The sequence below is a fragment of the Gallinula chloropus genome (assembly GCF_964237585.1).
Source record: "Gallinula chloropus genome assembly, chromosome: 5".
Taxonomy (NCBI): Eukaryota; Metazoa; Chordata; class Aves; order Gruiformes; family Rallidae; genus Gallinula; species Gallinula chloropus.
The window spans coordinates 79786043-79811419 of record NC_140090.1 but is presented as its reverse complement, the minus strand read 5'-3'; the positions used below and the strand labels follow the sequence as shown (position 1 = coordinate 79811419).

General features: G+C 47.6%; 1 protein-coding gene across 2 annotated transcripts in view; it reads right to left on the bottom strand.

The window, feature by feature from the left end:
- Nucleotides 1-10780: 10780 nt before the first annotated feature.
- PTPRE (protein tyrosine phosphatase receptor type E) overlaps nucleotides 10781-25377 on the bottom strand; it is a gene marked incomplete at its 5' end in the record, with an annotated part of 35229 nt that continues 20632 nt past the window's right edge. The window contains 9 exons of one of the 2 annotated variants that reach the window (XM_084264365.1): nucleotides 10781-10957; nucleotides 12706-12841; nucleotides 16329-16489; nucleotides 17961-18086; nucleotides 19240-19374; nucleotides 20206-20282; nucleotides 21062-21155; nucleotides 23323-23472; nucleotides 23891-24026. In XM_084264365.1, coding sequence (XP_084120491.1) covers nucleotides 10883-10957; nucleotides 12706-12841; nucleotides 16329-16489; nucleotides 17961-18086; nucleotides 19240-19374; nucleotides 20206-20282; nucleotides 21062-21155; nucleotides 23323-23472; nucleotides 23891-24026 — 1090 coding nt within the window. In that variant the 3' untranslated portion in view covers nucleotides 10781-10882. The remainder of the gene's footprint in view (nucleotides 10958-12705; nucleotides 12842-16328; nucleotides 16490-17960; nucleotides 18087-19239; nucleotides 19375-20205; nucleotides 20283-21061; nucleotides 21156-23322; nucleotides 23473-23890; nucleotides 24027-25377) is intronic. The other variant, XM_084264366.1, reaches the window with a different exon arrangement.

Sequence of the window (25377 nt, the reverse complement as noted above, 5' to 3'; positions counted from 1 at the left end):
CTACAGGGAAATTCTGAGGCTTGGTTACAAAGTAAACAGAGACCATCTGACTGCAGCTGCGTCCTCCTGAACAAGGGGGAAAGGGGGTAGCCGAGACCTGGGGAGGAGGAAGTTCTGAAGAAGGCGCCTGGAAGTTCAGGGGTTGCTCCGCGAAGCTGCCGGCACAGCTCGGAGAGTGGGGCGAGGGCACCTCAGGTGCGCACAGAAGGCGGAAGGAAAGGCGTTGAGCTTGAAAACAAAAACCCAGCCAAAGCCACGAACCCGCAGCGTTCGCTCCACAGCCAAACACGAGCAGCCCTCGAAGAAAACTGGTCGGGAACCTGCGACCAGGTACCGCGGGGCCCGGCGCAGCCACGGGACTAAAGGCGGGCACTAAGGAGCCCTAATGAGCTTTCTCGCCGGGCTCCACCCTGCTGAAAGGCACCAAAACAAAGCGCAAGAGACCTCGGGGCGCCCCTGGCAGGACCCCCAGGTACCGGCACGCCGCAGCCCGCCGCGTCCCCCGCCCGCACCGCCCGGCTCGCAGCTCCCGTCACCGCTACGAGCCCAAGCTCCGCGGGGCAGCAGCCCTCACCCGCCCCGGCACCCAGCAGCAGGACGGGGCCGGCACCGGGCAGCGACACGGCGCGACCCCGCTCCGCAGCCCCAAAGCCGCCTCCGCCCGCCCGCTCCCCCCGTACCTAGAACGCTTCTGCCTCCCCAGGGAGCCGCGCACACCCACAGCCCCCAGCGCAGCGGCGGCCGGGACGCCTCTTACCTGCGGCGGAGCGCTGGCAGCGCGCTGAGGAGCCGCTGTGGCGGCGGCAGCAGCAGCAGCGGTACCCGCGCGGCGCCTCCTGTCAAAGCGCAGCGCGGCTCAGCCTCTCCGCGCGCGCCAGCCGCACCGCGCCGGGGCCTCGCACCCGCCGCCGCCGCCGTATCCCTGCGCCGCACCGAAACAGAGCGCGGGAGCCGGGCAGGCGGGAGCCGGACAAGCGGCCGCTGCACTCAGCTGCTGAGAGCCGCCATGGCTGGTGGCAACCACCGGGGCCGGCCGGCCGAGCGGGATAGGGGCCCCTCCGCAGCCGGACTCTTTTAGCTTCAATGATGCCGCCTTGGCGGAGGGAGAAAAGTTTCTCCAAGCACCGGGAACGGTTTCTTTTCGAAAAGGCGCGCGGAGGCCGGCGATTGGCGGGGGGGATGTCACGGGACCGCGCCGAAGGCCCAATCGGAAGCGCGGAGGCGGTTTGATTTCAAACGGAGGCGTAGGGCTGAGGCGCCACCTCGGGAGCCGTTCCCCGCCTCAGGGCGGCTCCGCCCGTCACCGCCCCCGCCGGCCGCCTCAGAGGCTCTGTGAGGCGAGAAACCTGCTCCCGCCCGCCACGGGCTGAGGTTCTGGCTCGTACCTGTCCGGGTTTACTTCAGCGCCTCTACGGAGCTGCTGGATTCCCAGCGGGTTCGGCTGTGTCCCCGATACGTTCCCCTTTGGCTGCCCGCAGTGCTTGACCGTGACGGGAGCGCCTCAGGACGGGGAGGAAAAACAAGCAGCACCCTGTCGCTTTATTCTGCTTCCGTTTAACTCACTCAACTGCTTTCTAAGCGAATTTAAGCACCTGGATTTGTTTCCCGCACTGGTCTTTTAGGAGCCGTTTACAAGGGCAGGGAGGGATAGGACAAGCTTCAAGCTGAAGGAGAGGGGATTTAGATGAGATCTGAGGCAGAAATCCTTCCTGGGATGGGGGGAGGCCCTGGCACAGGGTGCCCAGAGAAGCTGGGGCTGCCCCTGGATCCCTGGCAGGGCTCAAGGCCGGGTTGGATGGGGCTTCCCACCCAAATCATTCTATGATTCTATAATTAGATTGAAGTATTTAAACCATGAACATCAGGAACTTAAGAAAATAAAGGGGGCAATGATGGGAGGGAGAAAGCAATAAAAATTAAACTAGCGTTTTAGGTCAGTTTTACTCAGCCATTTAGTTACCTCCATTTATCTACCAAAACTGATTCCCATGACAGCTCCCTGACAGGAATCCATTCCCCAGACTTGAATTTGTGGCTCTGTAAGACAAATGATCAAGAATCAAGACAAACACTGTTTGTGCTGTTCTGTATTTGAAGACAGAAGAAGGGGGAAAAAACCCAAACAACTGACAAGCTGTTCCTAGAAAAAAACAATATCACTGCCTTCCTCATCCTTGATCGATCTTCTATTTTTGATATTATCATTATATGGTTGTATAAAGCTAAAAATTAATATTGAATCAATGAGATGATAACCTCCAGGTATTGAAAAGGAGAAGAAACCTGACTTAAAAAATAGCCAAGGAGAGGAAGGTACCTTTGAGCCCTTTGCATATCATCTCAGATCAGAAACGTTTTTCAGACTGGAAAGGCATTTACTTGGAGCCCTTTCCACAATATGCAGGGTATTGCAGAATATTGCAGGTGTTGCAGAAAAATGCAGGTTATGCTGAGGCTACAGAGCTTCCATCAGTATGCTCAGTTCTTCTGTAGGTTGAACAGTTGCACCAGTGCTCTGAAATTGCAAAACACAGACCCCAGAACCTAATTTTATTCTGCAGAGTCTCCTCTATGTGACGCACAATATGAAGTTTTAAAGCTACCCATTTGCTTTCTCATTCTTTTTGATGTTGAAGGGAGTTCTGAAAGCATTTGGACTTCTGGAAGAGAGGTGCTGTTCTCACCCTCATGAAGCAGTGCAGGAAGGTACATACAGACAAAAGGAACATGGATTTGTCAGTGACATATTGTCCTCTCCCTGGTAAGCCGGTTCTGAGGGGGACAGGGAGCAAGGCTGTTCTTTTGGCATGAGTTTGATTAGATTGTCTGAAACATCATTTCCAGGCTGTGGTTCTGCAAAAAAAAAACTAAGCCAAATTCACCTCTGTGGCTGGAGAAGTAAATAGAAAAGACATTTTAAATAAGCACCAGAACAAAGTACTTTCAGAAATGGTGAATAGTTCGCAAAAAGAGGGATGGCAATTTACTCTTACAGATGGTATTTGAAACACACCTTGGATAACAGATGGAAGTTTGAATTTCTGATATTTGCCCATATATTTCCTAGGTACTGCACATAATGAACGCTTGGACTTGGTTTCAATCTTTTAAGATGACCACAGGAAAACCATCCCAGAGGAGCAGCCTGCATTCCAACTTGCACAGCATTTTTGATACAAGGCCTTTTACAAGGTCATCCAGTCCTTTGTGCTTCAGGGGATGAAACTCTGCCATTCAGATCTTTCACAAAGCAGAACTCCTTTTGATATTACTACTATTTTATTTCATTATCTAGTTTGCCTCAACTGCTGCTTTATGAGGTAGGATGACTTTGGGGTACTTCAGATGTGATAGATGTAAGCAGCTAGTCAATTTTTTTTCCTTTCAATTAAATTACTCAGAAGTTTATTTTATAAGCTTTAATTTAGTTCAGCATATTAAATCATGATTATGACTATAATTATACCTTCAGCTGGTAACAATAGCTTTATGCTGCTGGAAAAATCTTGTCCTTAGATGTAAAACATTCAGACAAAATCAGCATTCTAATAATAAACAGATAATAAACTCACATCCTTCCCAGGAATCTTTAAAAGTGCAGTTGTACCTGAACAATATATCTAACCCAAACCATTTATACCTGCCAAACTCTTTGAGAGCCTTAATTCCTTCCAGTTTCTTCTAGCTCCCATCAGATCGAACTGAGCTGGGCAGGAAAAGAGCAATTTTGCTGCTCTAGTTATGTGAGCCTTGTCATGCTGACGAGGGCTTTGGTGATTTCACACCACCACCCCAAAAAAACCCCAACCCTGCAGTGTGCCAATAATTGTATATTCTTGGCATGTCATGCAGTGGTTTATTAGCACACTTACTGCACAGAATCCTGTCACATCCCCTGTGATAAATGTCTCTGCAAACACAGCAGAACTTACAGGAAAACACAAATTGTAATAAAGGTTTTAAGCACGGCTTTAAATCTGCCTCCAGAGCAGTAGTGCTCTCTTAAGGGGCAGATATACAAATAATTGCAAAAGTAGATCTATAGGAGGGGGAAAAGTGACATTTTTTCTTTAAGCTTTAAATTTTCTATTAGGGTAATTTTTATCTGTGCACATTTAATTTATGAGGAGCACAAGTCAACAGCTGCATCCATGTTGAACTATCAGCTTTCAAAAAATGTGTTGAAAAGTAGTTTATTTTAAATCAGCACTTGAATCTCCTTACCGGCTATTAAGGCATTTTTTTTTTTCACTTACTCAACCAATCCAAGGGGGACTAGGAGAAAGCTGCTTCACTGAGATCCATCTGTATGAACCCATGAGCCTTTCCAGGGCTTAATGACCAGAAGAGGTGGCCCAATAATACAAAAAATCACAAGAACAACAACAAAACAAAGATAATTAGAAAACTGGGCATCTCATTTTTTCGTCTGAAGATCCTCAAACAAGGCCATTCTAGTTTCTGAGCAGCTGAATTCGTTTCTCTCAGCTGGTGCTGCTGCTGATTTTTAACTTGAAAGCCTAAGGAGGCACAAGTTCTATTTTCTAGATTAGGACTTTATAGGGTATCAAGGTATTAGGTAAATAAGGCACTAAGTTCAGGCAGCAGCTGATGTGGATGGGGGGAAATGGGCAGCCCCTTTTCGGTGTCTGTGGGGACAGGACAAGGGGCGATGGCTGCAAGTTGGAGCACAGGGAGTTCTGCACCAATACGCAGAAGAACTTCTTCCCAGTGAGGGAGCCCTGGGACAGGCTGCCCAGGGGGCGTGGAGTCTCCTTCTCTGGAGAGATTCCAACCCCTTCTGGATGCCTCCCTGTGTGCCCTGTCCTAGGGACCCTGCTTGGGCAGGGGGTTGGACCCCATGATCTCTGGAGGTCCCTTCTCTGTGATTCTATGACCTGTTCATTCCCTGCCTGCTATGCCTGCAGCCTGGGATCGGATGCTGGTATTGGATCTCTGCCACCTCAAGTGCAAACTGAGCTTCAGACTCCGATGCTACTGCAACTGCACGAAGTTTTTCCTCCTCGAGCTCCTCCAGACTGGCATCATTTTGCTTTCTTGGTGTCGCCCCAGCTGGCAGGAAGTCAGCACTTAGATCTGTTGTTCAACATTTAGAAACAGGCTGTGTGTGACACCGACAACACTGGAACAATTTCTGATGTACTGCAAACAGGTGAAAGGGAAAACGGTTAACTGTGAAAAGAATCCTTGGCAAAGTCCCAATTAATAATTCAGTAATTCTCCCACCCTGTGCAGAGTAGCACAGAAAACACATAAAAGTCATTAGAATAAAGCTCTTATTAAACTATCTAAATTACAACATAATCCGTTAATACCTAAGGCGAAGAGTGCTCGTGGTGAAGTGCAACTGCTTGAAAAACTCTCCACTGCTGCATGAAGCAAAGCGCAGCGTAGACTTGACACAGGTGCCCTGCACAGAATAAACACATCCTTGATCTCACTCAGTCTACACTGTTTAAATAACCTATTAAACACATTTCACTGTCAGTTTACAACGAAACCAAGTTCTGTCTGAGTCCCCAGTTTCTAGAAACACATCCCCCCTGTCAGCATCACCGGGTGTAAGATGCAAAACCCCACTGAAGCAGCACAAGGTCTTCATGGGATTTCTGTGTAACATTTATGGGTAGGGAAACAACCCACATGCACGAGGTGAGGCAAACGAAATTAACTGCTGGGGGAGTGCATGATGAGAAAATTCAATTCTTACCTGTAATTAAATATAACCTGGAGATATGAACAAGGTCACAGAAGGTGCAGGGTTCATACTTTCAGTACAGCTATTGCTGTATCCCAGCAAAGTCTCACAATTCCTCTGTTTGTTGCAGATTTGTCAGTAAAATGGGACAGAACAGAGTGTATGTTGTAAGGAAAACACTTCCACTCATAGGATCTTAATTACACTGCCACCTTCTCACTGCAATCTTTTTCCATGGGAAGTCAGAGGCAAATAGAGAACTTTATCATCAATATAGTATCTAAACAGCCGTCCGTTACCTGCTTGATGGATGTGAGGATCAGGTGAGCCCTGATTTGCTGTTAATAAACCCCTGTTGAAGTCATCCTTCATCTCACAGGTGATCCCAGTTACGTAGCTTGACTCATCTAACAATGGCAATTCTACTATACCACTACACAGAACCTTACACTAGAAATGGTAGAGACCTGTAGTAATCAATAATTATTTAAATTAACCAGTGATTAATTCACAACTGATTAATACTTGAGATTATTCTATTTCCTGAAGTCACACACAGGCATCAGTTTATGCTTACACGAAGTTAACTTTCACCGATCTCACCAGCTGTGTATCTTGCTCTGGGCTAAACAATATATAATATATATATAGTATAGAATCCAATCACAAAATATTTTGTCAGCTCATTTGGAATTATTAAAATAATTAGTAGCTTTTACAGGTAATGCAAAAGATTACCCTTAACTTGGTAGTACTTAGCGTCCCAGTAAGCAACAGCAACACTTTCCTGAATGCTGATCTCCTAGAGGCTCTGTATTTCGGGGTGCTGTGTCCCTGTATTTCAAACTCTGCAGGTGGATTCATGGTTAGTACATCTTTTGGTGAAGCAAAGCCATCCTTCAGGATGCACACACATGCTGTCTCTGGAAAACAACGCCTAAGTACTTGCTGCAGTTATCCCTGGATGGTTTAATTAGTGTTGAAAGCACCGTGATTGCCAAGCACAAATGTTAGAACAGTGGACAAGCAGACATTGGAAACTACATGTTCTTCCAAGCAAGCTTGGAAAAAATAATCAGAAAACGATCTACACTGAAAAGGCACCTCTGAGGTGTCAGGTGTACCAGATGAAACAGGGCTGCAGGGGTCAGACAGAAACACTGCTTCCTTAGGGCATACTTGATGGGTAACGTTCAGTCGTTTCAAGTCTCAGAGATACTACCTTGGCATTAGGATTGTAACCTTCCCGCGTGGTTACTCCTGGGTTAAACGAATCTCCCCAACACCTCTTAGAACAGTGGGACATCTTACCTTTGGCACGTGAGGTCCAATATAAAACCTGTTGAAACTAAAGCAGAAGTTGCTGGGCCTTCGGTTAACAACAGACAGCACAGTTGAAAATTAAGCTGCTGTTTTTATCTTGGTGTGATACTGTTAGTGTACCACAGCACTGCTCCAACTTAGTTACAAGAGAACAGAAAGGCTTTGTGTGCTGTGAGCACCCTCCCCTCGTACTCACCTGCCCTTCTCCCTCAGAGACAAGACGCGCTCCTACTTCCCTCAGAGCAGCAACGTGGCACTGGGCTCCCCGCTCCTCCCCACCTCTCTCGATGGGGGCAGAACCCCGGGTTCTTGCAGCTCTGCCCTGCTCCAGTGCTTTGCCAGACCAAAGAACGAGGAGCTGCTGTGCTAAGGGCTGTATGGATCGATGGGGGAGTAACAGCTGGAGGTACATCAGGGTCGGGGTCTGAATCATCAAGGGAGGATGCAACAGGATGAGTCACATCAGCGCTCTACACCACCAAGTCTTACTATTTACACAGCTTGGGAAGACCTGTGGCTTTCAATTGCCACCAGGAGTTTGCAGGCACAATGCTTCAGTTACAGCAGGGATCTATTACTTCCAAATAGCTGCAAGATAAGTACCAAAAGAAGCATTTATCTAGATCTTGGATTTCAGCTCCTTTAGAACACTTAATTTAAATGAACACACAGCACGGGAATGAAATGAAAAGATTTAAGGAACGTAATACGGTTGGAGAATAAAAAGGAAGCTTTGTTCTTGCATCAGAATGTATTAGATCTTGCAATTTGCATATACAAATAATTCAGCAACATTCACTGGCATTAAAAACACAGCAAGATCAAATTATAAATGTAATAAAAGAAAATAATAATAGCCGAAACTGTATAATACATACATATATTATAAAGATTTGACAAATTAAATACAATTTGGTTATACAGAAAAAAAAGTTTCAATAACTTTACATTAACAATGGTACTAGGGAAACGAAAACATTTCAAAATACTGCACACAGGTGGTCAGGCTCATTTGAAAAGTTTAAAAATTGATACGTAAAAATACCCTTAAAAACACCGGTAATTACAGTTTGCATTCTTCGTTAAGGCCCAATTCAGCAAAGCACTTAAGGGATTTGCTTCAGGAACAAAGAACCTATGGGACTCGATGGTGGAACAGAGATGTCGTAAAGCAAAGGCTTAAATGCTCAGGTGAACTGGAACCTACCGTAACACGTGAGAACAGTCAAGTCACATGGTGACCAAAAACCACACACAGATCAGAATGTACAACTTCCAATCAACTATTTGGCATTTTAAAGTAATTCCATGCAACACAGGAAAAATTAAAAGAAAATTAATATATGCCTATGTGGAGAGACAGCTCCCTGGCTGCTGGGCGGCTGCAACCAGCAGTCCCTTGACCAACGGAAGAACCAGAAAGCAACCTTTTCAAATTATAAAAGACAAGTCATCCTGTAGCTATAATTTGTGACTTCTGAAATATACCATAGGTACTTCTGTTTCCTCCCAGACACCTTAATACAGATAGCAACTAAAATCTGAGTACCCACTTAGGATGTGATGCTGCAGCTTAACTCCTGCTTGCCGTGAGTACAGAGCGTGTAGCTCTGTGCCCTGCAGAGCGATTCCTTGTAGCCAGCTTCAGGGGCAGGTGGCATCTGCTGCATCTCAGGCAGGCTGTGAGTCCCCGCTGCCACCACACCACGTTGCCATCACGCTGAGGTTTGCTTCACAAGGCAACTCTCACTCCAAGCTTTTACTGAGGGGACCCGACAGGCTGTCCAACAGACGAGTTAGTTTCCAAACACAGATCCTGACATTGGGATCCAACAGGACCACAAAACGCTGCTTTGGAAAACGGTGGGAAGTTCTTGGCATTACATTCTACCATCATTTACCCTCTCTGAGTCTCCCTGTGCTACAAAGGATCATACTGAAAGCCCCACTGCATTGGTTTCCACAGCGAATTTATTTGATGGCTTTTCCAGCTCTGGTAAAATTCTCACAAGCAGTAGTCAGGTCAGCTCACTTAGCAGTCGTTTGCAGCCACTCAACACTTCCTGCGTCTTGAGTGTATCTTCTAAGAGCAACTCACAACAAAGGTGTAGTCTTTAAACAATCTTTTCTGAAGTGCATAATTTACTGTACAAATAAATACAGGAGCGCTGATGGGGAGACAAGCAGCAGTCAATGGCAGTGTTCAGAACAGTGTGCTCAGGCATTTCTCAACTGCATCTTTTCCTCTGAGTAGGAAAAGGAGAGGTAGGGACACCTTCTCCTTTCCCTGCATCCTTACAAAGTATAATGCTGTTTGTTATGGGCAGTGAAGAACGGACACGGGATAAACCAGCACAAGAACAGGGAACTGAGCAGTGGAAGTTGCTGATTTTAAATAAGGCTTTTATGCTTGCACTAAAAAAAAAACCCAACCAAGTGGACAAAGACAGAACTATTGCATATTACTTAGGTAATTAAAGTACATATTCACATTAATTTGTGCTCATTAATTCGTATATGCATTTTAAAGAGTGGAAAAGATAGACTTTTTAATTATTCAACATTCGGACGCCCTGTGATTTTTGGATTTTCAAAACCCCGAAGCGTATCCTGCTCAGGGCTACGATAAAGACTTTGAAACTTTCCTTCCCCAATTATACTATCAGTAGTACTTTCATTAAAAATATATCTCTATACACAATCATATATCCCTTTTAGACAGAGGAAGCATTCCTTTTGTCATAATACAGGGGAGGGTGAGAAGGGAGAGGAGCTCCTTGCTGCGGTGCTTCATGGTGAAAGCATTGCACTGTTAGTGAAACAGGTTTGCAAAATTTTAGCAAATATTGTCAATTCTTCCTTTGTGTCTCATCAAAGAATAAGAATTTATGGCTTTTGCCTTTTCTCAAAGAAGTGGGAAATTATGTACGTGTACATAGAGAAGCTTTATATCCATTTCTGACTGTGGTTATAAACCCTCTTCAAGTAGACAAGTGCAGGTGGCGCAAAATATACTCTTCTGATGTGCAAAATATTCTCCAAGTAGCAATAAACTCACGTTATTGTCATTCTAGATCGATTTAAGCTGGTGTATTAGTTAGGAAACAACAAAATAAATGGCCTTTGAAAGCTGTATTAAGTCAAAATTTCCAATCTGTGTTTACACTCATTATATCTTACTGACTTCAGGACTCAAACCAGAAATGCCATCAACCTGGAGGTTCTTAAATCAGACTTTAAAAGCAGTTGTATTTTTCAGTCGGGCTGCACATTATTACACACGAAAGGGCCCCATTCTGATACCTTGAGCATTAACAGCGCTTCACTCGAGCGGTCTCTTTGCCTCCAGCAAGACTCTCTGTGAAATAAATTACAAGTAAGCATGAGCAGGGTATCAGAAGGCGACCCCACACAAACACCTGCTTTCATAGCAAAGGAAGATTCATGGCTAAAACTCATCTAGTTTAAACGTTGGTACCACGATTCACTTCTTTTTTCATAGGAAATGTAAATCACCTGTGTAAAGGTTCAAGAATTGGGACATAACGTTCTTCATAAATATTTATAAGTGGAAAAATCCAAAGAAATAGACCCTCAAGAATTAATTTACTGTTAATTAGAATAAAGATTTCTATACCATCTTACAGTGATATATTGTATATGAACATTATACTTGGCTTTAGGAGATATTTACATTTAAGAAATAACTTTTTACAGCGAATACAACTTTTAGAGCAAACACAAGGTCGTATTTACAGTTCACAATCCAAATGGCATGGAATAAATTAACAGAATATACAACTATTTATACAGGCAAATTAAAAAATAAGGCAGGAGTTTTCATTTGAAATTAGCGTAATCCGAAAATATGTCGATGAAATCTTGTACCACTCTGTAGCAGAACTCATACTGCTCCTGAAAAACAGTAAGAAGATGTCACAATGGGCTCTGATCTGTTATTACAACAGGCTCTGGTTGCACTGTATGACTGCACTGGGGAAAATCACACTCATACAAATCTGGGGGTAAATGCCAGGTGTTCTGGCCTGGACCGGTGGGTTCTGCTTTGTATTCCTGTGTTTAGGTTTGAACACAGAAGCAATGGTGCCTTGCTCTTCTCTCAGGCTGACTGCTGCTTGTCAAAGTGATTCCATTCAGCTGCCGAAATGATAGTTCCTAAAACGCACCATGCATCAGTTCTTAGACCTGCCTTCTCACTGAAAGGAAGCAGCTCACTGTACCTGCCTGTCACCCAGCTCACCCTACAAGTGAGCGACTCCTGCAGCTTCCCCGCAGAGCCTGGCTGCTTAACACCAAGCTCTGGCTTTACAGCAGAAACCATGGGACAGGATAACTTCTGACAACACAACTGTATCGTATTAATTGGGAACTTATTCCTGTTTATCAATATCTGAAGTGTGGGACACAGGGGGAATGGGCAGCCTCTGCTCAGTGTCTGTGGGGACAGGACAAGGGGCGATGGGCTCAAGTTGGAGCACAGGGAGTTCCCCCCCAATCTAGGAAAGAACTTCTTCCCAGTGAGGGTGAGGGAGCCCTGGGACAGGCTGCCCAGGGGGTGTGGAGTCTCCTTCTCTGGAGAGATTCCAGCTCTGTCTGGACACTGACCTGTGTGCCCTGTCCTAGGGACCCTGCTTTGGCAGGGAGCTGGACCCCATGGGCTCTGGAGGTCCCTTCCAACCCCTGCGATTCTGTAACTGCAGAACATGAAACCTGTTCTGCATTCACCTGCCTGAAGCAGAGCTTCCTTGCAGTGCATCTATCCACTGCCTACATTAGCCTGCTGGCTGGTACTCTGTGTCCTGAGGTGGGCCACGGCCACAGCTCTGAGACACGATGGCAAAACCTCTGGCAGCACTGACAAGAATTGGAACTGGCACCTGAATTCGCTCAGGCTGGAATGTGGAGTTTAGTGGTAGCCTTTCTGCAGGCCCATCAGGGAATATCTGTTACACCCTTCACTAACAGCATTCAGTCACAGAGCCAGAACAGGTTTCACCCCTGTCTCGGTGTGGCTGTGGATAGTCCAATTCTACTTCTGCCCATTTCTTCCTATCTGTGGTATGAAGAAAATCTACCTGAAAAAGGTCTTCTGAGATAACTGTTTCTAAATAAGTTTGGAATTACAGAGCAGAAGCTGCTGTCAGGACAGAAAGTATCAGCATTTTTATAGATTTTGTCAAAAACATGAAGGCCAAACCGAACTCTTAAATAGTTATTCAACAGGGGAAAGTGTCTGGAGCAAGTTTCACCTATTATTTGTGGCTGTCCTTAAAGAAGTCAAAGAATTGTCTCCTTTTCAGTGATGAGCTGCAAGCTAATTTAAGCCCAGATGTTCTATAGTAAGAAAGCAACATCTGATACACAGCTTAAACCACGTTTACTGCGTGTGTTTTGTCACCCACAACGTGCAAAGGACTTTCTTTTATCTGCCTCCTGTTCCTCCCAGACAGGACATTAAGCCAAGCTGTGTTTTCAGGAATGTCATTAAAGAAAAAAATCCATACAAATACAGACCTTGGATCAAACCTTGTACAGCATCACACAGAATGTACTTCAACCTGCAACCCCCCCCTTGGCTCTCCTCCCACAAGAACATTCACACACACACACACCCCCTGAGACAAAGAGACAAAATACCTTACCAGGGTTTGCACCATGTGGGGCCGTTGCAGCCTTAAGCTCTTGACAGCCTGAAACACATCTAAGAGCCCTTCAGCCTTCACGCGCTCCAGGATGTTGCTGAGCGCTATGAAGGTTCCTGTCCGTCCTGCGCCGGCGCTGCAAGGCAAACACATCTGCTTGGCATGCCGTGGGGTAGAAACATCACCAGAGTGAGAAGAGCTGTACAGAATGGGCAAACCCTACCACTAGCCAACTTCTACTCCTTTTTTTCTCACCTCAGCTACACTAGCAGGGAGCAGAATTGTTGGAGTTAAGTGGGAGCCAGGCTGGAACCAGTGAAGGTTGGTCACTGGCAGCGCCGGCACATGACCGGCAGGATCTGTATTCATCTTCGGCACAGGCGACTTCCCGGGCTCCTGCTCTGCTCTCAGGTTTGTTTTCCATGGGGGAGAGAGAAAACAAGCCTTGGGCTGGTAGGCACCAAGCAGCACTGTGCAACAAACCCAGTGTTTTGGTAGGTGGTGATGTATACTGCATGTGGAGCACCATCACCATCGTCATTATTTATTATTATTACTATCATTACTCCAAAGCAATTTGAAGGAAAACATCCTATCCAGCTCTAAGTTTTAAGAGCCCTTTGGATCTAAGCTGGTTCTTCTCATGTGCAAAAGGGCAAAGGGAAGCCAGACTACGTGTGAGGCTGTATGCACACCAGAAACTGAACCCCACTGTTCTGCCTCTGTCCAGACCACAACACATGACCCAATGGGCTCCAGAGGAATCGTACTATCTTTTATCCCAGTATCTTTGACTCCACATACTTTGTCCTTGTATTAATTTCAGATCCTGACTCCATGGGCCCAAAGTACAGTTCAGTAATTGTTTTACCTGATTTATTATGCCCAATGCTGGAGCCAAAAAAAAAAAGAAAGAAGAAAGATTGCTTTCTGTTCCCTAATTACATTAATTAAGGATTATGGGACACCAAGAGAACAGTGGCTGTGCACTGAAAGGCCAGCACCTTTGGTAAGAAATACTTCCTAAAACCAAGATAGGACTGGGAAATTGGGAATCAGGGGTAAAATGGAGTAGAAGGTTCACTGGATTACTGGATAAACACAAAATGCATTCAATTTAAAATGTTTATGTACTTCAAGCAGAAGCAGGCAAATTGAAATCTTCTACCTTACTTCTATCAAATACAAGAGAACCTGATAAGCACAATCCTCATGAAGAGATTAAGTCCAAAGTTGTGTATCCTCAGCTGGATGCATTAAAAGTCTCGCAGGAGCAGGCAGAGCGCCTTAGATGTGTTATTCCCTTCAGACAATTCCTTTTATCAGATTAAAGACAACTACAAAACCCAAAAAGGCTTCAGATTTATTGGTAATTAGCTAATCTCTAGTAGCCATTTGGGGTTTCTGGTGCAACCCAGGAGCGAGGCACCTCGGAACAGGTCAGCAGCTATCAAAAGATGAGGAGATGAAGGAATAAAGAAAACCTGGGCACACACAGCATCACCCACATCGCTTCCCCCTCTGTGCCTAGAAGAGGTCAGCAGGCATTGCTTTGTGCTCCATTTTTAATACTCCTCGTGCTGGGCTCGCTCCTTTCTTCCCAAACATGCTTTGAGCAAATCCTTAAAGCCCACACAAGTTGGGGGTTTTAATTTCAGGATTTTTAGTATGGATGCATGGCAAACAAAACTGGATAGTTCTTACACATCTCATTTGGGTATGTCAAGGACATCCCTCACTTTTACCCCTTATTTCATTTTTTGCATGAATGAATTCACTGATTCTGAGGGCAGGGACAGAAAGAGGATTGGTTTATGAATCGGTGGTTGAGCCTGTGAGCTTCAGTGGTGAGAAAGGCTCCAGTGTGGGAGGTCTTGGATGAACACGGTACGGAGGGACACAGCCTCTGAACGCTCCCATGCTGGGAGCTGCAGATGGGGTTCATCCCCTGCATCCCCCAGCATGGGTCCTGGGAGTCTGCAGCAGTGAAGAGGCTCATGGCAAAGGGCAACCTCGAGCCCAGTAACTTCTTATTTAAAAAAAACTAAAAATAAACCATAGGGACTTCTCTTCTGGGGCTGTGAAACCCTGCTGGTCTCAGCCCTGCGTATGGCAAGCTTGGCTTTGTACAGATCAGAAAGCAGAAAAAGCTTTGTTGGCTTATAAAGAGTAAAATACTTTAAAGTAAGGTATGGTTACTGAGCTGGAGGTAGGCAGGACACTAGTTCTGCTCTTACTTTTTTCCTGGCACAGAAAGGGAAAAGACAAATTGAGAAGACTTATGAACATACACCTCCCCCTCTGAAAAACACTGCTTGAAAAACCAGAGAAAAAGCCTTTAAAAACCCCAAAATGCTGCAGTGAAAATGTACAACAAAAAAAAGTGAAAACCTGGCACAGGGTAAGGATGTGTCTCAGTTACCATGCCTCACATCACACACAAGCTACCCTTCAGCATCAATGTAAACATTGTTTTCTCTGTCCTCCCAGCTCTCCTGCCGGCTTTCAAGGACAAGGACACGTTTTGCCTTCAGCTTAGATTAGGGATATATTTTATCCTCCTGATAGTTTGTAAAAACCAACAGCATTTTGCTCTTGACAGAAGATTTGAGCACTATATCACGGGGTACATTACACACCGCTACAATAAACCTACAGCTTTCCTTTCCCCATCGCGGTGTTGAGCAACACTCACCTGTACTGCCAGGAGTTAACAGTGCCCAGAGTCACTCCCAGCCACGAAGGACACCCACCCTGTGGCACCCACCTTGCTGACTTAGCAAACCACCAGTCACAAACCTGCAGGCTGAACATGAGCCAGCAGTGTGCCCAGGTGGCCAGGAAGGCCAATGGCATCCTGGCTTGTGGCAGAAACAGTGTGGCCAGTAGGTCTGGGGAGGGGATTGTGCCCCTGGACTGGGCACTGGTGAGGCTGCACCTCGAGTGCTGGGTCCAGTTCTGGGCTCCTCACCATAAGAAGGACATGGAGGTCCTGGAGCGAGTGCAGAGAAGGGCAACCAGGCTGGGGAAGGGGCTGGAGGGCAAATCCTCTGAGGAGCAGCTGAGGGAGCTGGGGGTGTTGAGCCTGGAGAAGAGGAGGCTGAGGGGAGACCTTCTCCCCACCTCCCCTGCCCTGCCAGGAGGGTGCAGAGAGGTGGGCGATGGTCTCTTCAGCCAGGGGACAGGAGCTGGGACAAGGGGCAATGGGCTCAAGCTGCCCCAGGGCAGGGTCAGCTCAGCCGGGAGGGCAAAGTTCTTCCCTGGCAGAGTTGTGGGGCTGTGGCACAGGCTGCCCAGGGAGGGGCTGAGTCCCCAGCCCTGGGTGTGTTTAACAGAGGGGAGATGAGGTGCTCAGGGATCTGGTTTAGCACAGGACAGGACGGTTGGACTCGATGATCTAAAGGTGTTTTCCAACCTTGTGATTTCTGTGAAATCCTTTAGTGTCACCCTGGTTTTTCTTCCTGCCCCCCACCCCCTACATTTCACTTGAACTGCTTAATTGTTCTTATTTTTTAAAGGATGTGCTCTGCTCCCTCTGGAAGCAAAGCTGCTGGACCAGAGACCAGGAGGGAGAGAAAGCAAACCCAGCTCCTCAGCTGTGTGTGGGAGGAGGCGAGTCTCACCTGCAGTGCACCGTGATGGGGTGATTGCCCGTTTGCTGCTGCTGCTTCTGGACAGCAGCGATCAGGTCGATCATGCCCTTCCCTTCGGCAGGAATCCCGATTTCTGGCCAGCCGTGGAAGTGGAACTGACGGATGAGCCGGTTTTGCTTCTCCTGATTACCCTGTGTGTGGGAAAACAGCAGATTTACCCGGGTATAACCTCAAAATGGAAACAAACTTCCTACCTCAAACATCTGTAGCATAACTTTCACCCTGCTATAGTGGAGGGGGCTATCTGTGACCTGGCCCACAATCTCTGGGCCATCACAGGACGTTAGGAGGTGGAAGGGACCTTGAAAGATCATCTCATCCAACTCCCTGCCAGTGCAGGATCATGCAGACTTGCCCACACAGACCCAGCAGCTCTGTTTGTAACCCTCCACTGACAAGTGCAGGTTGGTATCAGTGCAGGGGGCCCTACACAGGTCTGGACACACCAAGTCTCTCTGTTCTCTTGCATTTCCCTACGCTGAGATTTGGGCTTTCCCATGTCTGCACTGTAACAGCGTCTGGACGCAGCGGGAATGTCCTGGCAGTTCTACCACCTTTGTGAGCCACTGAGTGTAAAACACGAGGTCTCTGCCAATGCTGGGTGCCTGCAGCGTGCCCATGACAGGGGACACAGGTAAACGAGTTCGATGGGAAGTCTCTGGACGCTGTTTTGTACTGGAAGCCTGAGAAGTTTCACCATGATGAAGGAAAAGGCTTGGTCAAGCCTCCTTCCTGCCTTCTGAAGTAACATCGCTTTGGATATCACTGACTGTCTAGCTGGACTCAGGCACAATGCAGAAGTTCCCCAGAGTCCTGACATCTGCAGCAGAAAAACCTTCTAATGATGCTGGATTGTAGAGCAAAACCCCTGATGTTGGGGTACAAACTGCCCTTAGGTGGGTTTGAAATGCTTCCCAGCATGACAGAAGCCAACACAACAACAAGGGTCTGAAGCACAGTGTGTATTCACGCCGACCCCAACCACCCTGCTCCTCCTTGAGGAAACACAGAGTATTTAAAGTTCTCTTGCTTTGCATATGCCAATTATTTAAGCACATAAATTCTAAGCAATGCAACTAGTTAAAGGAATTATGCTCTTAATTGTAAGTAACTTTTGTTTGGTGTTAGTTTTTCCAAAGAGGGATGCCAGTCAGATCCTACAGCAATGGCACAGTGAGTGGAGACACACAAGTCCTGGACATCAAAACCAGGTTCCGAGCAGAGCTTGCTGCAGCAGAGCAGCAGGAAGGCAGAGCTGGTAGGTCAGGCTAAGTACAAGTGCTGTGAAAATGCTTCACAGGATTTAAAAATACCAAATTGAATAATCTATTGTATTCTAATCTATGTGGGAGACAAGAATAAAAAAACTAACCCCCCCCCCCAAAACCCCAAACTAAATAACCCCACATGCCACTTCGAGGACGTGTTTTACTGCCCAGAATCTTCCCGGGGCTCCAAGCAAAAACTGTCTCCTATGAGCTTCCTCTCGATGGATACAAGGCTGGATGTTGATTAACCAGAAATCCCAGAATTTTAATTACAAGAGCACTCAAGTAAACACCTTCAAATGCAAGAAAACCTCACGGCACTACAAAACATTACCTGGCTGTAGGTAACCACGAAGTCCCTGACGCTGATGGCATCGAGCAGACTGTCATTCTTTATTTCTACGGTGATGTCTCCGTGAGTCACAGAGCCCTCTGATGGCCAGTACTGGCAGCATTTTTCCTGCAAAATTGAGAGAATTATAAATGTTCCTTAAAGTTTTTGCCAGTTACCCACGTTGTCGTGAAGCTCGGATAGAGGAGGTGGCACACGGCACAACACACACACTCTGAACACTTTGCAGTGAAACACTTAATGGCCAAGACAGGGATGAAACGCTTCTGTAACATGAGCTGTTCAGATGAAAAGGGCTTCAGAGCCATGGATGGCAAATGCTGCTTTAAAACAGGTCAGGATGAATACACATTAACTCCTGGAAGCAATGCAGTGTTGATAACAAGCCTCCCAAACCCACCAACAAAACCCATTTCACACAATAACAAGGTTGGAAAAGACCTTTAAGACCATTGAGTCCAACCGTTCCTGTCCTGTGCTAAACCAGATCCCTGAGCACCTCATCTCCCCTCTGTTAAACACACCCAGGGCTGGGGACTCAGCCCCTCCCTGGGCAGCCTGTGCCACAGCCCCACAACTCTGCCAGGGAAGAACTTTGCCCTCCCATCTGAGCCGACCCTGCCCTGGTGCAACAAAACCACTCTGGTTGCTGCATCAAACCCTGAATCTTCAAACAGCAGCAGACAGAGGTATATGGGATGCTCTTCATTAATTAATAATGTACCAGGAGGAGCCCAGGATAAGCCACCAGAGCTTGTACTGGCAGAACAGGGAGGGAAGTTTTCCCAAAAGCTTAGTCCAGCTGCTGCAAACTCCACACTGCTGTTTCATGTCAGGCACCCTAGTAACTGTTGTGCTTTTAATGTGTGCTGGCCTTGCACAAACCAGGAGTTTTGGTAGTTTTGGTGGGTTTTCTGACAGTTCAAGCAAAAGTACCAACATTGGCCCAATGAAGCCAGAGCTTGTTTTAGGGAAATAGTAAGAAATGTATCTTGTACGGCCAGTTTATCTAACATTAACAGGATCACAGAATCACAGGGGTTGGAAGGGGCCTCCAGAGCCCATGGGGTCCAACCCCCTGCCAAAGCAGGGTCCCTAGGACAGGGCACACAGGTCAGTGTCAAGATGGGTCTGGAATCTCTCCAGAGAAGGAGACTCCACACCCCCTGGGCAGCCTGTCCCAGGGCTCCCTCACCCTCATATTTTACAGGTGCCGATGGGCACCGCTTCGCTCAGGGGCTGGCAGCTGCGGGACACGTACCTGCTCCCTCTCTTGAACCTCTGTGAGCATCACGATGGTGTGACACTTCCACTCCCACACCATCCTCCAGAAGTCCTCCACCGTGTGCGGAAGGGGTCCCTGGGTGGCGATGAAATAATCCTTCTGGCGATAGCCCTGCGGAGAAACGGCAGGGGAGCCCGTCACAACGGGACGGGTGTCGCGAGGCAGGGACACCGAGCCCACCCTGGTCCCGCTCCCTGCCCGAAGCACAGGACAGAAAACCCTCCGAATTCACAGTCCTGGGGTGTGTTTTAGGATTTAGGCTGAAGCAGCAGCAGCAGGTGACCCGAAGGACCTCACAGCGGGGCCACGACAAGCGGCAGCTCCGCTTCCCCACGGAGCGGGCATTGCTCCGGATTTCTGAGCTGCTGTTCTGTGGCCACACCGACCCGCTTCAGAGCCCCAGTGTCTGTGGTCCTCAGCCACCAACGGGGTTTTACTGCTTACAGATAGAAGGAATCCTCACAAGACACAGTGGGAGCAGCTGCCCAGATTCCACTGGGAAGCAGAGTTAGGAATTAGCACAGGTCTGCCCAGGCAAACGCCGGTTCCTAGGCACCGTCAGAGCCTTGTCCTGTGCTGAACAGGGAATCTTCTCCCTCCTGCCCTCAGAAGAGCCCAAATTTACATCCCTCAACCCGAAGGCAGGGAATGGATCAGTTGGCTGTCAGGTTTACAGCTCATTTGTTTTACTGCCCATAGTTTTTAGAATACAATGAAAGCCTGAGTTTGTAAGTCTAACATGAAGAATGCAGAAGTTACACAAAATAATATAAAATTGACCCCCCCAGGCAAGAAATTTCTTTGGAATACATAATCCAAACCCAAACAGATCCCATAATGTTCCTCCTCAGCCAAGGTGACTGTGTCTCTTTAGGCAGGCTTAGCAGTGATGGCAAAACATTCAACTTGCAATTTAAATCCACACAGTGTTTCTGTACATACATCTATGAAGGAAGCGTTGATGTAGTCTGTGTATTCCTGCCCTCTTTTCATGGACAGAATCACTCTGTTGAAGTCATCTGAAAGAAAGAAAAAGCCTGTTCTTGCTCCTGCTTAACTGCACCTTGACTGCTCCACTGCTGCATTTATAAACAGACCCGACAGAGTCTCTGATGTGAGAACCAGAGTGTCTGAAAGATCTTATCAAGAGGATTTAGGCACGGTGAAGGAGGGTGCTAACTTGTCTGCTCTTGTTTTTCCAGTCACACAGGATATGGCCAACAAGGTTTCGCTTTCAGGCACAGACATAACGTGCTGCTCCCCCTCAACCTCCATCCCGGAGAAAAACCCAACCATGACACATTTAAATCCATCAAATAAAAAACCCAAACCAACCAAAACTCATTAAATCACCCACAAAGGTTTTATGATGGTGTTGGGCTTTGTAAGGAGAGGACAATGCTGTTTGGAGCAGGAAGTCCTCTAGAAACCAGAGCAGCTATGTCTGCAGAGAGGACAACAAAACCAAGGGGGTAGCTAACAGAAACACCCCTCAAAAAACACCTCCAAGCTAAAAACAAACCAACACCAAACATGACCACTCCACACAGCCCAATGGGTTTTGAAACCATTTGAATTTTCCACCAGAGAAGTAAAAACTTCTTCTCTTGAAGACAGACACAGCAATTATTTGCCAAACTGCAGTTTCCAGCTGCAGGCAGGACTCTCAGCTCTTGAGTTGTCCCAACAGAGTTGCTTCGATTTGAGCTGTGCTGTTCTCAGTGTGGAGGTATCTACACCTTAGGATAACCAGGTACTTCTAGCCCTTGTTTCTATTCACCCACAGCTGATCTCTTACATGGGATAATCTGGATGACTCTTGCTTTCTTCATATTTGCTGGCAGATTCCCAGTTCTCATGTTTTCCTTCATTATCCGGACGTTTGTCAGCTTCTGCAACGAGACACACCGATGAGGATGAGAACTGGGACCAGAAGTGGTTCTTGTCCATCACATCTGGTACTCAGGGGGTTCCCAAGTGACTCCACTGGTTGCCCAAAGCCCCATCCAACCCAGCCTTGAGCCCTGCCAGGGATCCAGGGGCAGCCCCAGCTTCTCCGGGCACCCTGCGCCAGGGCCTCCCCCATCCCCAGGAAGGATTTCTGCCTCCCAGCCCCTCTCCAGCTGCCCTCCTGCAGCTGAAGGTGTTCCCCTGGGCCTTGTCCCCATCCCTCTCCAGCTTTCCCAGAGCTCCTCAAGGGACTGGAAGGCCAATATTACTCTGATTACAATCTGTTCAGAGCATTAAATCTCCAGTGTGTTGGTCCTGACTGTGCTCCCTGCAGCACAGCTCCCAGTTTCTGCCCTAACAAGGCTGCCCAAGTTTTTGGACCACATCACACCAAACCCCCAGGCTGGCTCCATCCATCTCCAGCTTCTGCTGGTGAAGGGACTGATATCCCCATGATTTATCTGGCATGCCCTGGCAGAAGACAAACGCTGCTCTCACCCCAGTGATGATTTCTGTGGTATCCATTACACACCTGGCAGGTATTTGGTGGGCACTGAGTGTCAGGAACATGTCTCCATTCCCATAAAATCTCTAGTATGAGCCACAAACTATTAAAAAAAAAGCCCCTTCCCTCTGAGAAATCACTGTGCAGCCACCCTGTAACACTGTGTTCAGCAGACTGTATGCTAGAGACTCTCACACTGGTTACTACACAGCCCTACTCTGGCTGTAGGAGGGCTTGGTGCTCCTGGCCCATCTGAATGCTTTTCAGGATACATGCTGGAACTCAGCATTTCTCCCTGCCCCTTAATGCAGCCTTCCCTCAGGGGGCCCAATACTTCTGAATTCCCCACTTGTTGCCTTATCAGTGGGTGTATTTTGATATCACTTTGTTTTCCCAGTTCCCAGTTTCCAATTACATTAGCCCTTTAAAGTAAAGGGAGAACTCCAGTTAACCCCTGTGTGTCTCTAAATGCTCTAGAACTATGTACACAACAAACATTTCAGTGCAGAAGTCACTGAACAGTTGTAACTGTTGCCTCAGGACAGTAAAGTCTGTTTGAAACCCTGATCGCGGCCAGCACGGCTGCCTTGGAAATAATCACAGAACCACAGACTGGGTTGGGTTGGAAGGGACCCCAAGGATCACAGAGCTCCAACCCCCTGCCACAGGCAGGGACACCAACCTCCAGGCCTGGAGCTACACAAGGTTGCCCAGGGCCCCAGCCAACCTGGCCTTGAACACCCCCAGGGATGGGGCACCCACCCCCTCTCTGGGCAGCCTGTTCCAGCCCCTCACCACTCTCTCTGCAAAGAACTTCCCCCTAAAATCTCCTCTCCCCCTTCCCTCCTCCAGCTTCACTCCATCCCCCTTGTCCTGCCAGTCTCTGCCCTTTAACAAGCTGATTCCCCTCCTGTTCCTCTGCTCTCTTCAGGGACTGGCAGGCTGCAGTGAGGTCCCCCCACAGCCTTCTCTTCTCCAGGCTGAACCAGCCCAGCTCCCTCAGCCTCTCTCCGTAGGGGAGCTGCTCCAGCCCATCTTTGTGGCTCCTCTGACTCCTCTCCAACAGTCCCACATCTTTCTTTTATTGCGGCCCCAGCTCTGGACACAGGACTCCAGCTGGGGCCTCCCGAGGGCAGAGTAAAGAACCAGAATAAAGAACCATCCTGGCTTCCTCCACTTGACAGAAAAGCTCTGTTACTTGTTTCCCCACCTGACAGGTCTGGCTGTTCAGCACAGATTGTGTGAAGTTCTCCATCAGCAGCCAGCACACGAATCTACTGAGATGTAAATTAGGTGTATGTACTCCAGCTCCCTCTTCCAGCATTATCTGATCTGGCCTCCGGTGCCAAACCACAAGGACAATTAAGAACAATTCCACTTCTCTTTGGGAAACAAACAACAAGCTAGAGGCAAAGGGCCATAAGGCAATGAGGCTCTGAATGAGCACTGGCAGAACAGGATGTTAAGCAAGGCCCCATCCACCCAACCTCCTGTTCTGAGGGACTGTTTCTTTTAAGGAGACACTTGTCCTGCTTTTGAAGCATCTTTTTGGCCGAGCTGTCCCCACGTGCAGGAATCCTACAGCAAAGGACTTTCATACTTACTTTAAATTCCTCTTCTAGCCCTATTTTGACCAGGTTTGGCGCCGCGGTGTGCGATGTTTGGAGGTGTTTTTCTAAGGATGACACATCCAGCTCTGTGTCACCATAGAGGTAGTATTCAAGTAAGGCTTGATAGATGAAGGAGTATTGCATCTGGAACGAAGAAAGAGGCAGATAAGCAAACCAACAAGCAAGGAAGTGAAGCTATGGGTTCTGGTGCTTTCACCCATCTCGTTTGGTCTAGAATCTGTTAATTATTGAAATATACCTTAAGCTAAACTGGTGTTTTCCTGTTACATCATCATGTTCTCTAAAATTCCACCCTCTTGCACATGGGGAAATCTGGGTGTGACCCCTAAAGATAACGTGCCTTATGGTGGTCTTCACCGCCCTACCCACCTCTACCTGCTTCCCCAGCTCCATCCTTCTACTGGGCCTTGTTCACTTGCCAGTTATCCCAGTGTGTAACAGAGCAGGACATACTGGGATGGTTATCAAGAGTGGAAACACAGAAGCATACTCCTCATTGACCACAAAAGGTTGCCATTCCAAGGGATGCAAGTCCACTTACGTCAGTCTGAACCATCTGTGGACGCTGATTACGGATCCTTGAAACAAACTCGAAGACATCAACCTTCTGCTCCTCGTGCATCATGTCCATGATGGCGTCTATCACGATGAACGTGCCCGTGCGGCCCACACCGGCGCTTGGAAAGCAAACAGAAGACAAAGCTCAGCTGACTCACTGCAGCCTTCCCCTCCCTGAAGGGAGCAGAGGAACAGGAGGGGACTCAAAGGGCAGAGATTGGCAGGACAAGGGGATGGAGTGAAGCTGAAGGAGGGAAGGGTGAGAGGAGATACTAGGGGGAAGTTCTGTGCAGAGAGAGTGGTGAGGGGCTGGAAGGGGCTGCCCAGAGAGGGGGTGGGTGCCCCATCCCTGGGGGTGTTCAAGGCCAGGTTGGCTGGGGCCCTGGGCAACCTTGTGTAGCTCCAGACCTGGAGGTTGGTGTCCCTGCCTGTGGCAGGGGGTTGGAGCTCTGTGATCCTTTGGGTCCCTTCCAACCCAGACCATTCTATGATTCTATGATTCTATGGGTGACAGGAATTGTTCCAGCAATGACACGTTGCTGTTCATACTGGGCTGAAATACTCAACATGAAACCCAAACTTTCATTCTTTGCTTTAACAATGATGGCCAAAAAAGGGTGTGAGAGTTTGTAATGGAAAACATCAGCTCTTATCAGCTCAGAAATGATGAGATCAAAATTATACTAGGAAAGACCTTTGGAAAAAACAATTGGGCTTGGCTAGCTTCGATAATTTGGTCTAAAATGAATTTTAAATTACTTTTTCCTTGATTTTCATCCCATCTGAATGCTTCCTGTCACACACTATTTAGAGAACAGTTACTTCTTACCAGTCCTGCACTTCCTAACACACTGCCATCCCAAAATACTTCTTTTTTTATTAAATACCCCGCAACAGCCACGAGAGGGAGTCTCATCATTATAAATTACAGCACTCCCACGAATTTCAGCTCTTCCTTTGAGGAAAAGGGCATGGCATCCTGTGCTGGGCATTAATAGCTCTCCTCTAACCTTCTGTTAGCTCCCTTGGTACAGCAACTGCTGGGATGTCCTCAAACACCTTCTGGAATGAGACAAAAAAACCTGCTCCCCCCATCCCAGCGTGCCCAAAGATGCAGGTGAATTTGCAGCCAGGAAATGTAAAGTTTTAAATAATGCCAGGAAAAAAAGCAATGAAATTGCATGCACAGCATGACTGAGTTCAGAAGTACACCCAGATGTCTCTAAGAGCAACCACCACCTGGCAGCAAAGCCCCCCAAGCCTCCCGTTCCAGAGGTGCAGAGATGAGCAGGCCCAGGGAGCCCCAGGGATCTCCATGGAAATGTCACTAAGTTCTTCCCCAGCAAACAAGCCCACTGCAACCTTCAGTCCCCTGTTTCCCTCACGCCCAGTCAGCAGTTTAGTAGGTTCCCTTCTCTCCTCACTCACCCTGTCCTGACCCAAAGCCCCCAGCCCTCTGCGGCCTCTGAC